This window comes from Etheostoma cragini, chromosome 3, assembly GCF_013103735.1.
Source record: "Etheostoma cragini isolate CJK2018 chromosome 3, CSU_Ecrag_1.0, whole genome shotgun sequence".
In the NCBI taxonomy this organism is placed as follows: domain Eukaryota; kingdom Metazoa; phylum Chordata; class Actinopteri; order Perciformes; family Percidae; genus Etheostoma; species Etheostoma cragini.
The window spans coordinates 5,970,761-5,989,504 of NC_048409.1; the positions used below are offsets into that span (position 1 = coordinate 5,970,761).

The 18,744-nt window shown below is 42.7% G+C and overlaps 1 protein-coding gene across 5 annotated transcripts in view; it reads right to left on the reverse strand.

Moving 5' to 3' along the window:
- Window positions 1-18,744, reverse strand: part of robo1 (roundabout, axon guidance receptor, homolog 1 (Drosophila)) — a 257,226-nt gene that overhangs the window by 142,283 nt on the left and 96,199 nt on the right. Inside the window, exon 1 of one of the 5 annotated variants that reach the window (XM_034866651.1) lies at window positions 8,372-8,731. The exons of the other annotated variants lie outside the window; for them this stretch is intronic. Coding sequence (XP_034722542.1) covers window positions 8,372-8,432 — 61 coding nt within the window. The 5' untranslated portion in view covers window positions 8,433-8,731. Of the gene's footprint in view, window positions 1-8,371; window positions 8,732-18,744 lie in introns of those variants that run through there. 5 annotated transcript variants of the gene reach the window in all.

Genomic DNA, 18,744 nt, shown 5'->3' on the forward strand with positions numbered 1-18,744 from the left:
AAATGTCCGTCCTAACACATTCTGAAGCAAATCTCAGACAGCTGGGTGTTGAAAGGGAATTCCAGTTACAGCATTCAGACGAGGGTACAACGGTAATGCCTCAGTGCAGAAACTTGGCACATATCCTTCTGGTGCCCTTTAGGTTAAAGGGTAAGCACAGAGCACATAACATTGGAACGCCAATGTGTGGAGGCTTGAGCATGTGCATGCATATATGTGACAGTGGTTCGTGCACTGTAGCTGTGGATACAGGGTATTATTAAAGTGAAACGTGGCTCCCAGAGGCATGGCGAAGGTTAGGACTCAGTGGAGCCAGTTTCTCATGTGGCCAGAGACACCAGCACGGGCCTGTTGAGTGGGACATGGCCCGAGTCCAGCCAAATGGAACACAAAACGCCCCAAACGGTTCGAAACCTGGCCTTGAAAAATAAGAGTGGGATGTAAGGCAAGCCATGTGATTCACAGTAAATATTTGGTCAAAATTAATGAAGGGGCAAAGTCTGCCAAAAAGCCTCTTTCTTTTGACATCCACAGAGGGGAGACTGTGCCCAGTCTGGCATTAAAATTAAATTTCCTTCCGCAGACAACTGCTCACTGGTCTGTCTGCTTTCCAGCACCCACTTACCACGTCATGTCCTCAAAACCCATACCAACTGTCCAGGTACACAGTGTATCTAACCAAATGCTGTTTCTTTTCATGCTATAACAAAACAAAAATGACTTGGTCATAAATGCATCCAACTTCCTTAATTTGAGTCTGTCATCTGACAACAAAATAACCCGCCTGAAAACAATTTCTAAGAAAACCTGTTCTCTGGAGGGGAGGGGGGGGAGGGGAATTAGATCTGCGCTAGACAGCTGTGATGACAAATGCAAGAGAAGAAATATCCCCTGCACCAACAGCCCTTCAAACTGTTTTTTAAGTGGATATAACCACCCAGAGAATATCTTTTCTTCTTTCATGGATACTGAGTTTTTATTAATTTCCCCGAGCTCCCCCTTTAAAAACTGATCAACATTGAAGCAGCCAATAAAGAGACAGATTTCAGCCTAAACGCTATACAGTTTTAAATCCATAATTTTTGCTTCATCAGTATCTATCAAGAAGGGGTTAGTCTACCCTGCCCCGCCAAAAAGAGACAATAGAACATGAGTGCAAAGTCCATGTATGCTTTTGATGTCTGAATAAAACACCCACATTTCTATCGCGCAAAATTGAAAAGCAAATGCAAAGAAAAGAGGCAAAGGCTCAGCTCAATCAAAGTCAATGGGTAAAGAGACGCTTTGAATAATTTTGGCTTTGGCTACCCAGAGAGAGGAAGCCAAATACACTTCAAGATGTTGAAAGGATGAAAGCAGTGAGCAGAGGTGGGGGAAGAAGTGAATAGTCTGCTCTGATTAAAGGACATAATGCGTCTGGATAAACACCGGCTGTCAAGACTGAATGTCAGAAAGAATCACAACAGTCAAGTAGGACAGCATTTACCACAAAGTGCCTTCAGACATTTTGCAACAATGTATCAAGTCTAAAAAAAAAAAGGTGAGATTACTGAGGCCAAGTGCATGTAGGGATATGGAGGTGAGGCTCCAAACCTTAAGTGCATTTTAGTTTTTTTTTAATATTTTTAACTATGAAGCTTCCAATTAAAAGGTCCCATGACTTGGTGCTCTTTGGATGCTTTTATATGGACCTTAGTGGTCCCTAATACCATATCTAAAGTCTCTTTCCCAAAATCCAGCCTTGGTGCAATATTACAGTCACTAGAGCCAGTCGCACAATGACGTTTCCTTAGTATGTGCCATATTTGAGTCTGTAGCTTTTGGGGAGGGGGGGCGGGCAAGGTGGAGACTGGGGGTGTGGCCTTGACAACTGTCACTTTGCTTGTTTGAAGGCCATGATGTCTCTCTCTCATTGGTGGGCCAAATTCTCTGGGCGGGCCGAGCAGAGAAAGGGGAGGTAACCTTGTTGTCCCTTATGACCTCATAAGGACCAAGATTCCAGATCGGCCCATCTGAACTTTTATTTTCTCAAAGGCAGAGCAGGATAGCCAGGGCTGGGTTTACACCTATTGCCATTTCTAGCCACTGGGGGACCATAGACAGGCTGGGAGAACGCATATTAATGTAAAAAAAAAAACTCATAAAGTGAAATGTTCATGCCATGGGACCTTTAAGACAAAAAAAATGCAGCAAACACAATCTTGTGCTTAAAGCCTGAAGAACCTGTCGCTCAGCCGGTGTATTAACTGTTTTTCAATTAGAGCGTTCATTGTACAGGCGAGGAGAGCGAACGTGGGAGGAAGAGAGAGTGACTGCAGTACAGGGAGGATTGTACAGTGGAAGGAGACGGAAACAGTGACAGGGAGGAGAGATTACCAGTTCGCCAATAGAAACGTGTAGTTTAAAAGCTTTTTTAAAAGGTGAAAATCCAGATGCTTTCAGCGTGGGCCTAAATCAAAAGTATGTTCCTGTTTAAAAAGATTCAAAAGTGGAGGCACTTTTTTTACAAACAGAAAAGTGGCAGAGTACAGCAAAGAACAACAGTTTGAAAATGTCACCGATTTGCAGAAAGTGGGTGAGCCTGCTAATAGATCGGGATCAGAGTTATTGTTCCAGTTCAGAGCAACTGCACATTTCCATGTTGAAAAGGCACCCAGTTATTTCAATCCTCCTCACCATGGTCACAGCTAGATGGTGGGAGCGGCTCTGAAAGCAGTCCTGTTAGTCAATTTCAAGGTCACCTTCTCATTAATTATGTTTTCCAGCACTTTCTCTTAAATAGAGCGAAGCCCTTCCACTTTTATCACTGTTTTTGTGTGACACAATTAGCCCCCAGGAACTCATAAAGTACATAAAGCTACTGATGCATCTCTGGGTGAAAGTGCCTTTATCAACACAAATGTCCTGAAGCATCAGTTGCACGGTGTTGATATATTTTTTTTTTTTAAATAAACAGGAAATAATGTTTGGGGAAGGAGATCCTTGTCAAGAGGGAATCTCAACTACAACAGTGTAGCTAAGAGGGGGAGGAACCAAAGACATTAATCAACTAATTAGCAGTCTCGCTTTTAACTGCTAATTTAATCTATTCCTCTCAGCCACTTTTGATGGTGTATTTTCCCCTGTCAGTAACCAAAGGGAGGTTTAGCATTTCAAAAGTGTATCCAGGCCTTGCAATGAGAGGGTAATAGAATGGTGACAGAGGCATGGGAGGAGGCCTGAGCTCCGGGAGAGAGGAAGAAAAGAAGGGTACTGGGGAGAGGCCGTCCTCAATGCCACCTCCGTCTCCCGAGTGGAGAAAAATGAAAGGGAGGCAGGTCTGAGCCTTTTTAAAATGCACAAGGCGGCAGAGCACCCCACGATAGCATGGCTTCTCCATGACAGCAAAAGCCAGGCCCAGGGCAAGCCTCCTGGGAGTTCCTGAGCATGCAGAATGTAGATACATGAGGGATGTTGGCCACGCTAGCCCAAAACCACACCTTCAATGGCATACTGAAGCTTTGTACCAGGACCGTTTATTTACTCAGCACTTTTACACATCAACTTCACCTCTCCCCAGATGTCCACCTTTAAAAGCAAAAACATCACCAGCGTCATTGCCTCACATTTTTCCACCACTATCACCCTAATCAGCACATTTGCTGCCGCGAGGGACCAGTAAGAATATGCAATGTGAGAACAGAGAGCCCGATCCAGAGTATTCCCAGAGCTGGGGTACCGTGGTATGTTTGACTGCTCCGTCCTCTCCTTCGTCCTCCGCTCTTCCCCCTCCACACCCTGGGGTAGCCTTTGTGTAGGTGCACCCCCTCCTCTGCACTCCTCACCCACCCTCAGTCCCTCGCGAACCATTCTCTTCCCCTCCTCCATGCCTTACAATTGCCCTGTTAAAGGCGACACAATGCGCCCTCCCCGTCCCCAAAGGTTTTTTCTGCGTGTCGGCCTTCTTCATTCAAGAAAGGCTCTGCACTGGCCAGTCACAAAAAAGGCAAGTCTTAAAAAAAGAAAAGAAAATTGGGCCAAAACAAAAAATGCGGGGGATGGGTAACAGGATGAAGAGATTCCTTAAGCCCCCTTTCGCCCCCCCACCCCACCCACCCACCCACCCACACACACACACACACACACACACACACACACACACACACACACACACACACACACACACACACACACACACACACACACACACACACACACACACACACACACACACACACACACCCTCCCCACCTCGCCGTCTTTCCTTCTCACTCACATCTATATTAGTGGAGTGCTGGTGAAACTAATCCGCGGTGGAGATTAAGTAAACATGCATATGCGAATCAAACGTGGATTGGCATTATGTAATTTGCTGCGTCTGCAATGCAAACTTTTCAAATTTTCCAAAGCAGGGAGCAAAACTTAGGGAATTCAAAGCATGCCATTTGTGAACCGAGACAGAAACCAGACAACACCTTTCTCCTCATAAGCAGGTCATTTATCACTCCCGCACCGACTGGCAACGGGGAGTGTTTGTGCTCCACGTCAACTGTCAGAACAAGATGCATTTACTATAAGGACTGACCCATGAGTCTAATATCCTGGACACGCCTGCTGCCTTCTAGTATCAGCCTGTCCAGACTAAAAAGCTTACATGAAGTTATGTTCCAGAGTATTCTTGGTGTGGACGGCTTAACTCTGTCTGGCTATACGTTTGCAGAGCTTAGACTGACGGACAATTTGACAGACAAAGTGATACTTGCTAAATACGTCACAACATTATCAGCAGGCAGGGAGCATAACTCTCCTCGAGCGTCTAAACTCAAGCCTGGTGAGACATCGCGGTTAATTCCTGAGGAATGTGAGACACACACGGCATTGAGATGCACCCTCGTTTTTTCATAGAAATGATCTGAATCTTCTGATTCTCCGTGCAGACATGCGTATCAGTGAAGCTGCAGCCACGGCAAATTACTAACTATTGACGTCAGATGGATTTGTTAATTAATCCAATTAAGCAGCGCTTTTAGGTCATTAGGGGAAGAGCATTTGGGGAAAGAAGATCACGAAGAGTCACCGTCTAATTATTTGCCCAAAAAACAAACTGCTTTGAAATGTTTATCTCGTCAGTCATTAGTGACTTAGCCACGGTTCTCATGAACAGGAAGAGGACACGGGATGCCCTCCCACATTCCTCCATGTGGTTTCACTAAGCCAAAGTCGGCCTAATCCTGGATCTTAGGGTGTAAAACCCTGCTTGATATGGATTAGGATCAGATTAATGTGTGTTGGTGAGAATTATAGAGATACAGCTTAATGGGCCCTGTCGCCTCACACAGGTGTGAGATTTTTAAACTCAGGGAAAAGAACAGACCAGAGACTTTCCCATTATGTCTCTCATGACACCTACTGCCCTCACCCAACATCAGATCAGAGGGTTAAACTCTCTGAAACAACATGAATTGGGGCCATTTGGAATACCAGAACACTATTTCAAAAACCTGATAGAGAAAAGTGGGTAACTGCGAGAGATCTTAAAGGGACAAGGCTGGCTTTAATGACTGTTTTCAAAAATTGCCATGTGAAAGGTAACCGTAAAGATGGACAGGAGACAGAGATGGGTCTCACCTGTGGTTGCTAGGCATTAATTGGCCCTGAAACCTGGTGTGTCCTGTCATGATGTCGTGGTGTAGGAGGTAGAAGGGCTCTGCAATTTATCAGCACTTAAAAGTCAATTTGTCAAATCTCAACAGCTACGTGCTGCGGGGGCTGGGGCTGATTAAACAGGGCACCACTCCCACAGCCCCGCACTATACATACTCACACTTAAGACAGCTACACTACTAGGGTTTCAATTTCAAGGGGACTTTTCAGACAGAAACAATCGTTTTTTTCTAATCTCTATCCATATTAACACATCTGGCAACCATATCAAAAGAGATTGTCTGAGCTACTCTGCGGTTGAACATCAGGAATGTGTACTGTAAGTTGATAATAGAGAAAACTTTGGAGGAAGGACCACAATGACGAAAAGTAAGAGCAGGGGTTTGTTTGTTCTAAACAGATGATGAGGTGGAACTGTTACTAAAAGGTATGTATGCCTAACTAACATATAAGACTGACTGACCAAAGGTCTCCGTTTGTGCCCGTCCGGGCTACAAGGCATCACCAGAATGTACCAACCAAAACAGGGGCAGCAGTGTATCCAAATGTCTCTGTTTTAGGGACTTGGAAACGCCCTAAGTGATGGACGTAAGGCTGTAAACTAATAAACGCTTTAAGGGCAAAATGTAGAGGTGTAGATGTAGCCTTAAACACGCTGCTATGCTATATCATCACCCAAAAAGGTGTACATTTCTTAAAGGAAAGGGTGTCATTTTGAGTGGGAAAGGTACAGCCACCTCTTGTCCTCATCTGAATGGTAGCTCTGAGGTGAGTAAAAGTTCTGATGAGCCCATGGAGGAGAGATAACAACCATTTAGTGGATAGCAGGAGGACAGATCACCTGATAACAGGGCCAGACACGCTAGATGGAGGTATCAATTTACAAGCTTCAGACAGAGCAAGGCGGCAATAAGCAAGTATACACAAGTGTGACAGGGGCAAAGGTCACCTCAGTTCTCTGCCTCAATTTCACAAATACAAGAAGTATAAAAAACACTTATACAAGCAGGCCAGCAGTGGGAAAATAATCTTCATTTGATCCACATAGATGTCACCAACTACCCAAAAGAGTTTGCTTCAGAGATTTGATACCTTCCCTACACTGGAATGAAGTTGTTAACCCTCCAATTAGCAGCATCTATGAAATCTTTTTCTACCAATTGGTGTGTAATCCAATTTTCCTGACACTGGTGTCTAATCCACGACCAATCCGTTGAGTATCTGCTGTTCAGTCCATCTTTACTAGAAGGCCCCGTCTTCTCACGCCTCTCCCCAGGAAACCTCCCCAGACATCCCCACAGCTAGGCGTAATTGGAAACCCTGGTGTCTGACGGGCTCTCACAGGACAGGACCATTAGCGGCTCAGCCTAGGCTCAGGACCCGGCCCGGGTTGGAGCAGATGAAGCCATCACCCAGCTGAAAGACGCTCACCTCTGACCCGACTTCCTGTTTAGGTGCTACAGTGTTTCTTCAAACGACTGAGTTGTCACAGGCACATATCTGCCTCACTACTGAAAACAAAAACCCAGTTCAAGAAGCTCAAAAACATTGAAATACAGATGATGAAAAACTTAACAGATGCGGGCCATTTGGCACCAAATTTAGACCTTTCAGCATGATTGAGATCCCACTACCTTATAAATGTTGTCTTAAGTTGTGTTTTTTGTATAGGCCTTTCTTTGTGTAAAATGCCCGACTTGCTCCCATTCAGGGTGCACTTTTTGTAATGACTTATAATGGGGTGGTGGGCATTTGCTTCCTCATAACTCAGAAGCAACTGACCTGGAAATCCCCAGCTATCAAGGCAAGGATCTCCATAAAGACATCCATGTGGTGATTGAGGAGGAAGAATGTGTCAGATAATAGGGAACGAGACAAGCAGCATCATAGGACAACGACAAAGTGACACCAAGCAGCCGGAGCTGCACACAAGCTGAATAAATGGCGTAAAGCTGTGTTCAAACAAGACCAAGAGTCAGTGGAAGAAAGAAACCCAGAAATGACAAATAAGGGCCTATGTTGTTTGAAATGCTGCAGATTTAGATTTTTTTTATTTTTAAATGTTGCACTCAGCAATAAGCATCATGCCGGAGCAGAAGGGTGACATACTGTACATGGAAGCATGGTCTCCATGGGGGCTGGGGCTGTCTGTATGACCGATGATAGCTGCTCTCTCTCCACGGATCCCACATGGCTTCAGCACTTTGTGTGTGACTTTATGTGTGCTCAGCTCTAAAAAGTTACACAACCCCGTTACCCTGAGAGTTGACGTTTTTTTGGCCGGGGGAGGAAATATCATTGTTGTGTATCAGAATGTTTCCTTCCTCATTTTAAAGCATGAGACTGAACACACAGCAGAGATGAGCGTCCTAAAAACATCCCACCAAGGCTTAAAACACATTGTTTGACAGAAGTCCAATGTTGAAAAAGGCTTCTATAATAGGGAATGTCAATGTCATCGTTTGCCCTGGAGCAAGCATTTTTCACTAAGAAAGCATAAATTATTTTTTAGTAATGCATTTTGATACTTGATAAGTGAAATGGGAAAGGGTTTTTTTTCTGTGTGTAGCCTACTATAGGCTAATTCAGTAATTGCACAAGGTGAGTAGCTTTACAGAGAATTAAAGAGCTAAATGGGGATGTCTTTTCTTCACCTCTGACTTTATTTTTTGGTAACTCTAAAAGCTGTAGCTACCAGATGACTTCTAAATGACGTTCACTGACTTACCTGAGCACACATGGAGAATTCCTAACAGAAATACAAATCCAATAGAAGTTGGAGACATCATTCAACGCCTCTCTTATGAGAATTTGTTCTCGTGTAATCCAAATTATTCAAAAAGAAATGCAGGCATCCGCTCCTTCATGTCAAACTGCAAAGCGAAATCTTTTAGAATCCAGAGTAAAAAAAAAAAACAAAAAAAAAAAAGATTCTAATTTGAGAGTTACAAAAAAGCAAAATATCAAAAGTCAACAGTCCAGGAGCAGTTTATCCAGAGCTTGTTCTGGCTTCTTGTTGTAGATGAGAAGAAGGCTTCAAAAGATGAGGAGGAAAAGAATAATATTCTACTTTAAAGACAGTTCCAAACTGGTTTCAACACATGCTCGGTTTCAGTAGGTCTGCTGAACTGAATGATCTCATGTGGTAAAACTAAGATAGAAAATATCTCTCCTTTCTTTGAATTCAGCCCGTAGCGGCAGTGCGCTCAGACGATCTCATTCAAATCATTAAGTTCCTTTGTGCAAAAAAAATACAAACAAAATGATAAATCCACTGGAACTGAAAGTTAAGTTAAAAGTGAGTCAAATAACGCTGTAGTCCACGCTGAAAGGCTCTGTCCATGCAGTCACATTATTTCAGTCCAGCTCTGAATCTGTCACTTGAGATCGGAAACTTTGCGAGTTCGGTCTCCCGTCCTCCCTCATCCACCAGATCCAGACACAAGATCAGGGCAACTTTTCCATCACTTTTCCCCCCGGTTCTCCTCTGCTGCCACTCCGACTGATCCTGGTGCGCGTCGCAGACCCCCGGACCTCAGGCGAGAGGGGGGGAACACGGATTCATATTCACAGCATTTCATTCAAGGAAAGCGGAATGCCTCGGCAATTGGTATGCGCCTTTCTACCCCCTCCATGGACCCGACAATGTTTCCCAGAGAGGAAATTTAACCTCTTCCCGCCTGGATCCCACTGAGCTGCGCACACTGGCTGCCTGCTGCCTCTGTTTCAGCTGTGTCCAACAATAAGAGACACCTTGTAAAACTATTCCGACATGTTGGTTTTTAGATTAATTTTTATATTCTGCGGCTCATGACTGAAAAACCAACGTAATAGCATACTCCAGTGATAGTCCTTATGGGACTTTCACCGTGCGTTTTTGGAGCGTAATAGTTATTATAGAATGGTTCTATATAGCCTAGTTGAGGGTTTTGTTATGTCCACTGTGGCAGTCCATTAATAATTCAGTATTATAAATCCTACTTGTTTTTATCCTTCTAAAATGTAGCCTATGATAGGAAAACAAACTGTCCTTACATGAAATATTGTGTACCATTTTCTTTAAAAAAAATCTTTTGTTTGATTTATGCCTGTAGTCTACATAGTCAGGCCTATATTGCCTGTATTAGACACTTCATTCATAACATTTCCAAACAGCAGCCCGTTTCCGATAAGCATAGGCTATATATTATGTTCCAAACATAGAGTTATGGCGCATTAATAAACCACGACTATGGTTGCGTAAAACTGGACTATTGCACTCTGATCCATGCTCCTAATTTGATATTTTCACCAATGTGACATAACTCCATACTCCAATGAACCCGATCTTTCGATGGTGTCATAAGCTCTGAGTCATAACAAGCTGTTCACACAAAGTACTTCTCTTACATCTGGGAAGTATAATTTCTAACTGTGAAAGTTATTTCGCACTAAAAGATCTAAAAAAGGAGGGGGGGTGGGGGGGTGAACATGAATGACTAAAAAAAAAGAAAAAAGAACAGCTGAAAGTCTTTTCAGATTTCCACAGTTGAGAGCTGTGGCTCCACCCGACATTAGTTACCAAACAGCGCCCTCCAGTGGAGGTTGGCAGAACTAATTCTAGAAGACCTGTTTACACCAGAGGAAGAAAAAAAAAACATATGGCACGTCAACCTGGTGACACATTACTCATTAAACTAGGCTTAAAATGTGTCATGTTAAAAATTCTCCTCAGAAATAAAAGTATAAACAGCACTAGTAAGCATATATTTTACCTACAGGACCATAAGAACACTCCATTGAGAGTATTGTTCAGCAAAAACACAAATGCAGCACTTTAAACAGAATAAGTCGAAGACAAATGTATCAAAGATCTATTCACCCAAAAATTGTGCTTTTTATCAACAGTAGCAGTAGATTCAGCACCCTGCTGGTTGCTATACATGTGTCCGTTTTAATCCGAATTTTAAAACCCTGCGGATCCATTTCAGCCACCCCTGCATGTCTCTGGGCACCAGTTTGAGACCCCTGCTGGAGTCTTCATGATGATAAATGCTACCCAACTGACAAATTCACACAAAAGTCTGGCTTTCAACTCTGACCATGTTTTGATTTCCCATTCATCCATGTGTGCATTATACACTCCATTCCCACTTGGTCCTCATGAGCCCTGTTTTCCTGAAAGCTTGTACAGCCCTGGATCTGTAAAGTGGCTGTTCAGCTGAATACCACCAAGTGAAGAACACAATTTCCTCTATCCAGCAACAGGGAACTGTAACATAGAAGTAATTATCAGCAAAGTCCTCAATTAAACCCAACAGAATAGGTGGGGATCTGCAAAGGCTGGTAGGTACACGAACATGCGCACATTTACAACTTTTAAAATAACAAAGCAAATAAAAAGAAAAGGATACTGTGGCCAGGGTCTTAAAGGTCCCATGCCATGGTGCATTTTAGATGCTTTTATATAGACCTTAGTGGTCCCCTAATACTGTATCTGAGGTATCTTTTATATAGACCTTAGTGGTCCCCTAATACTGTATCTTAAGCGTCTTTACCAAAATTCAGCCTTGGTGCAGAATTACAGCCACTAGAGCCAATCGCACAATGACCTTTCCTTAGTATTATATTTCGGAGTCTGTAGCTTTTAAGAAGGGGGGGGGGGGGCGCAAGGTGGATGCTGGGGGTGTGGCTTTGCCCAACTGACACTTTGCTCAATTGAAAGCCATGATGTCTCTCTCATGGGTGGGGCAAATTCTCTGGGTGGGCAAAGCAGAGAAAGAGGAGGTAACCTTGCCCATTATGACCTCATAATGAGCAAGATTCCAGATAGGGCCATCTGAGCTTTAATTTTCTCAAAGGCAGAGCAGGATACCCAGGGCTCGGTTTACACCTATTGCCATTTCTAGCCACTGGGGGACCATAGGCAGGCTGGGGGAATGCATATTAATGTGAAAAAACCTCAAAGTGAAATAATCATGCTTTAACAGTGCTGTCATCTCACTTGACATCTGACTCAGAGAATGACAGGACAGGATTATGCACAAGGTAGAAAAAGAGACCGATGTCAGTAAAACGTACAGGCATTATCATACTGTTAAATTTCAAAGAATCTCCTGAAGAGTATGCATATGATTATACCATTATTTGGACTTTGCCCATGGCCATACCTCTGTCAACACATTTTCATACTGTAGATTAATGTTGCATCAAAGCCTTTTGTATTCAGGTTTGGTTCCACCCTCCTTCTACAGTTGGTGAATAAAAAATAAAAAAAATCCCTACACTAAGCACAAGTCCTGACGACCAAGCTGTGTGAACAGGGGCGCTTTTTCCTCTCTCCTTCCCCTCCCGTGCAACCGTGATCACACCAGCAGAGGCAGGAAAACTGACATATTGTCAGGTCTGTGAAGGCAGCGGCGGCAGCAGAGAGCTTTTAACACCAAAGTCCTTTTCACACAAAAAACAACTTTCAAGAATATGCAAGGCACAGAAGGACTAAAACTCGCCCATCTCAGCCAACAAAGCACTAAAAGGCTTTGATGCTTTAACAACCAGTAGAGAGAAGAACAAAAACAACTTTGGAAGATGTCAAAGATTTTGATGAGTCTTTTTTTATTTATCTTTTTAGATAACAGTTATGTAACATAGCACTCTTTTTGGTACTCACTGTGAACAAACTGGTTACATTTGTGTGGTTTGTTGTGGGAGTGCCTCAAAGTCTGGTGGTTTTGGTGACGTCCAAAATGATCAGGCAGCCTTTTGCACCAGTGAGACTTCTGTAAGCCAGCGAGGCGATGGGGCCCGTGCGGACCCTGGTGGTCTATAGGAACTCCCAGCATGACCAGCATGGCAAACAGCACCACCAGCAAACACACAGTCCGCATGGTGATGTGTGTGGACACCACAGAGACAATAGTGGTGCATATACCTATCATAAAAACGCACCTCGCTTCACCGTTCGCTGGCTGCACAATTCTATGAAAAGTGGCAAATAATTAAAATCCAATCCAAAAGTCCTCTCGAAAATCCTCAAAAACAGCAACGAGCCGCAAACACTGCCGCACTGCCCACCAAGAGCCGTTCATGCTGCTACCCTTGAGATCTGCCAAATACATAAACCCCTGCAGTCTTGGCCAGTCTCCTAAACCCAGTGACAATGTTTTCCCCCCAGTGTATGATGGGATCCTAATGAGGGCAACTCTATATACAATGTGCATGGTGAAGTTCACTCCCCTCTCCATCACACCATGCCATCTCTGAATGGAGAGACTGTCTCTCATCATCCCGGCCTTTATTTCACTGGTAGTTCTCCTTTTAATATTCAAAAGGAGTGTGTGGATGTTGCGTCTTTTCGTATGATGTTTCTATGCATGCAGCAGGACGGGGGATCCTGTAGGCTACATGCTGAGTCCCTTTTCACATGTGTAGACCTCCACACAAAAACCTAGGCCCCCTCAGTATAGAGGTGATGGGGTGACACACAGGCGGGGTAAGGCGATGAGCCCACATCTCTTTTCTCTGACTAAGACTATTAAATGGCTTTCATTCCCATCTCGCCAGCGCACCAAACAAGACGGCTTAAAACAAAACCTCTCTCCTTCGAAAAGAGACTCCCTGTTGAGAGGAAAACAAAACACTTTTTCCCAATAGACGGAAAAGTAAGACTACTTTCCCATGATGTTTTACCTCCTGAATGTGTTAGGAAGTAAACAGAAACTTTTTAAAATTGCAGTTTGTGTCACCTTGGACAGAATGCAGCATTAGAGGTACAGTATGTTTGAGCTCCCTTCACAGGCACTTTAGTAATGGTCTCCATACTTAACTTGCCTCACATTCACTGTCTTTTATCATTCCTGTCCTGTCCTTGAGGAGACATCCTTTTATTTATTCTTTGTGTCACTTTTCTTTTCATAAGACAGCGATTCAAATTTGTCGTCTTTGTGAGTTGGCAATAGCTAGCCCATCCCCAAGGTGTTTTCAAAAGATAAACTTGAATAACATGAGGTGAAAGGACTGTTTGATTGAGCTCCTTTAGCTTTTTTCTAAGACAATCAGTAAATAGCCACAGGGTAACTTTGTCCTGCTTTGGTTTAGGGCTGTAATTCATTTTACAGTTACACAAGTAGCCCACCACAAATCAAAAGCAGTATCTAAGATGAACAGGACTGTGTGCAAGTCTCTCTGGGCCGTTTTATGCTCATAAACAGACATTAAGATGGAATATGTAAGGCGATGTGATAAAGTTCTGGCTGAACAACGGCATTGATTTCCATCATCTTAAAGCCCTGTTCTCTTCTCCTCACCAACCTCAATGTGACCAACGGCTTAAAATAAAGGAGTGTACACATATGGAATTGCATTTACTCAACTGAGCCGAAACGAAACGTTTTATGCAATCTCTTGCAACATCTGGAAATGTCCTTTTTTTGTACTTCCTGTTAAAAGTAACGGTTGCATGATTAATTAGTGTGGTCACTCAAATCTGCCGGACATATCATGTTCAATGAAGACTGATTTGTCATGCAGTGGGCATACGTGCTCTGTCATGGCTCTCTTGAGAACCAAATGATTTTCAGATGGCATGATTGTTAACATAGGGCAGACAGAATGAAAGAAAGGGGGTGGGAGACTAGTGATGTGAGGGAGGAGAGGAGAGATGACCTGAAGTCGTGAGGAAGTTAGATGCCATTGGTGTTAACTGTGTCACTGGCTAAAGGAGGCCACAAATCATTTCTGAGTGGTTGCTGAGGGAGTGGTAAAGCTCCTGGAGGACAATCCATGCTGTAGCTAACTGCACAAGCCCCCGCCTTCAAAAGAAATGTTGGACTAGAAATGACTTACTGCAGTGTTTCTAACTGCAGACCAGCCAAACATTTAGATTCCAGTCAATTCTGAAAAAAGTAGCATGGCTTGTGATTAGAGGTAAAAGACTGCCAAAAACTACAAATGGCATGGTTAAGATGAAATCATATGGGCTTCTCACGTGTGTCTTAAATACAGATAAGAGACAAACGACTTGAACGAGTTGAATTAAAAATCACAGCTGGCCAGTCTGACTAAAGCCAACCATATGTAGACCTTGACACAGATCAGCAGAGACAGAAAGCAAAGCACTAAGTGCAGTGTTCATGTCATATTTCTGGAACATCAGTGACGGTCAGGCCATTTCCCCCTGCCTGTCCACTGAGGACAATACTTCGGCCCCTCAGCTCTGCACAAAAGCCCAAGAATGTAAAATTCTGGGCTTCATCCCAGAATAAATACAGTTAACCCACTCAGAAACAAGCCAAAAAGTCATTTAAAATCTGGAAAAGAATGAAAACGTCTCTTGTCACTATTATATTGAGAGTATTGAGAGAGTGTAGAACAAAGAGACAGGCGCTACCCAAAGCAAGTAAGATGCAAATGCAGAGTGTAACAAAACATAAACAGACGAGCGAGAACTTTCCCTTATATCTCTCTCTATAGCCTCTCTGTGTGGCTTTCAGACATGATTTTAAAAAAAGCCTAGGGTCCAGTGAATGAAAACGACCAAGAACTAAACAAATCTGGTTCTGTTAAGGGAATGCCCCCATGCATGACTCTGCTGCAAGACATGTGAGGCAAAAGGGGGGGGTGAGAGGGGATAGAAACTCAGGCGAAAGAAAAAGGGGGGAGCTTCACAGGATGCCGCGACGAGGTTTGGAGCACAAAGCAGGACGAGGCGATAAACAGGCTGTTGCTTTTCCGCTTGCCTGCGCACACTGAATCCCTCTTTCCCTGTGTCTTTTAATGGGCCTCACATTAGCATCTGTTTAGCGTCAGCCTCGACATGGCCTGTGGAGGCTGATTAAAATACCCCAGCTATCACATAACATCCTGGCGGCAACATCAAAATAAAGTCAGACGCTGGAAAATATGCAGCAACAGACGTTCGAGGAAGCTAGCATGAATCTTCTTCACTTCTGTTGTCAGAAATAATGTTTATTAGTTGCTTCTGTTCAAAGTCAGATTATGTTCCATCCGGATGGATGTAAAGTTTGTGTTTGTAACAAGTACCTATCATTAAGATGGAGAACTTTCGTGCTACAGTACCCAATTTCTGCATTCCCATGCTTGACTGCACTAGCATAACAAGAAGATAACTTTTGACAACAATTAGACAATAAAAAAGTATCTCTGACTGTCCTTGGATTGCATCAAACGGAGCTTGTTGAGTGAGTTGAGCAACACTCCTTCATAGACATGCATGACGGCAGAAACAAGCAGCATTGTGTTTCATGCTTAATTGGCTTAATTGGTTCAGAGACAGGAGAGCTTTAATTTGTGACAGGGGGGCTTAGGATAACCAAGCCGAGAGACTCCATTGTTCTTGTCACTGCCAGACCTCAGCCAATCACATGGCAGCGAGATTCAAGACAAGCTCCTGACCGAGAGCTCAATCAGAGCAACAGTCCGACCATTATTTAAAACATAAACAACACTTTCCTGCTCAAACCACTTCACTAAGTCTAAATCATGCATTGCAAATGTAAACAGATTTGACAGCACCGACAGTGACTCTTTAAGCAACTGAAGTGTTGAATGAAAGAGAATCAGATATACATTCAGGACATGGTCTCCATTGTGAATATATACAATTGGCTCTTTAACGTGAAAAAGTAGTACAAATGTTCAGTTGTCAGACTCCAGGCCTGGAATAACGCAGTTGCTGAATTGTAGGGGTGGGAATTACCCCTACAATATACAATATCATCATGATACTCAAGTCACGATGCAATATTATTGCAATTTTAAACATATTGCAATTTCTGCGATATATTGCAATTTTTTATATATATTTTTTTATTTCCAATTTCAAACGATGTCCCCAAAAGGAAACTTTGTCAACATCTGTTTTATCTAAAAAAAAAAAAAGAGATACATTTCTCTGTTTGTTCATATTACTTCAATTTTTTTGATGCAAAATGGGATTGTCCAGCAGACAAACTGACCAACACATGTTTAATGATAGAACGATGCTTGGCTTCTGTGTATGAATGCAGTATTGCCACAGAAATATATTGAGATACTCTGCTGTATCGATTTTTTTCCCCACCCCTACTGAATTGGACTAAAAAGGTGCCAGTAGTTTCAAAGGATCATACTAGCAGGCTATAGATGTTGATGGATGTCTAATTTGACATAGAATGGGTTATATAAATCATGATATAGTATATTTCATCAGAAACTCATGTTGTATTTTAAGTCTACAGCACATAATTGAACAAGAGTCATAAGCAATCATCAGGCTGCACACTGTGTTTTCAGCTAAATCCTACTGTTGGCATACTCACAATGACCATACGTTTTAAAAATATCACAGAAACAATTGCAGTGTCTGAAAATATTTTTATGAAACAAAGGATCCTAATAACAGGCTATAGAGGTATGCGGAATGTCTAATTTGACATAGAATGGCTTGTTTTTTCCCAATTAAATCATTGTACAGTATATATATATATATAAATGTATGGAAAAAATGGCAAAAATCTCCAAAAGACATCATGTGAAAGATTAGACATTCGTATATATGTCACAAAAAGTTAGATTTTATTTCCATCATTTACACTTTCAAAATAACAGAAAACAAAAATATTGGCATCTGCAAAGGTTTGGGTGCCCTGCAGAGTTAATAGCACGCACCGCCCCCTTTGGAAAGCTGAGACATGACAGTGCCATGGATTGTTCTCAATCATCATCTGGAAAGAACAGGTGATGTCAATCTTAAGGTTTTAAATGCCCAGACTCATCTGACCTCGCCCCAACAATCAGCACCATGGCTTCTTCTAAGCAGTTGTCTAGAAAACTGAAACTTAAAATAGTTGACTCTCACAAAGCAGGAGAAGGGTAGGAGAAGATAGCAAAGCATTTTCAGATGCCGATATCCTCTGTTCGGCATGTAATTAAGAAATGTCATTCATCAGGAAAAGTTGAAGTTAAAGCAAGATCTGGAAGACCAAGAAAAATATCAGTCAGAAAACTCGCAGGATTGTGAGAAAAGCACGTCAAAACCCTTGTTTACCTGCACGATCCATCCAGAAAGACCTGCAGACACTGAAGTTGTGGTACACTATTCCACTATAAAGAGATACTCGTACAAATATGGTCTTAGTGGAAGTGTCATCAGAAGAAAAGCTCTTCTACGTCCTAACCACAAAAATCAGCGTTTGAAGTTTTCAAATGAACATAGAGACAAGCCTGATGCATTGTGGAAACAAGTTCGGTCGACCGATGAGGTTAAAATAGAACTTTTTGGCCCAAATGAGCAAAGGTACATTTGGAGAAGAAAGGGCACAGAATTTAATGTAAAGAACCGCTGTCCAACTGTTAAGCATGGGGGTGGATCAATCATGCTTTGGGGTTGTACTACAGACAGTGGCGCAGGGAACATTTCACAAGTAGAAGGAGAAATGGGTTCAATAAAGTTTTAGCAATTTTTGGACGCTAACTTGATGCCATCTGTGAAAAAGCTGAACTTACAGAGAGGAGGGCTTCTACAAATGGATAATGATCCTAAACACACCTCAAGATCCACGGTGGATTACATCAAGAGGCGTAAACTGAAGGTTTTGCCATGGTCTTCACAATCTCCTGACCTCAACATAATTGAAAATCTATGCATAGACCTTAAAAGAGCCGTGAGTGACAGACAGCCGAGAAATCTCAAAGAACTGGAAGACTTTTGCAAGGAAGAACGGGTGAAGATACCTCAAACAAGAACTGAAAGACTCGTGGCTGGCTACAATAAGCGTTTCCAAGCTGCCCAAACTTTTGCAGATGCCATTTTTTATTTTCTGTTATTTTGAAAGTGTAAATGATGGAAATAAAAATTTACTTTTTGTGATATATTATACGAATGTCTAATCTGTCATTTGATGCCTTTTAGAGATTTTTTCATCTTTTCTTGGCTTCTTTATGCACATTAATACAAATTTATACCCTGGGTGCCAAATCTTTCGAGCCCCACTGTGTGTGTGTGTGTGTGTGTGTGTGTGTGTATGCATGTATGTATACGTATGTACGTATGTACACTCACCGGCCACTTTATTAGGTACCCCATGCTAGTAACGGGTTGGACCCCCTTTTGCCTTCAGAACT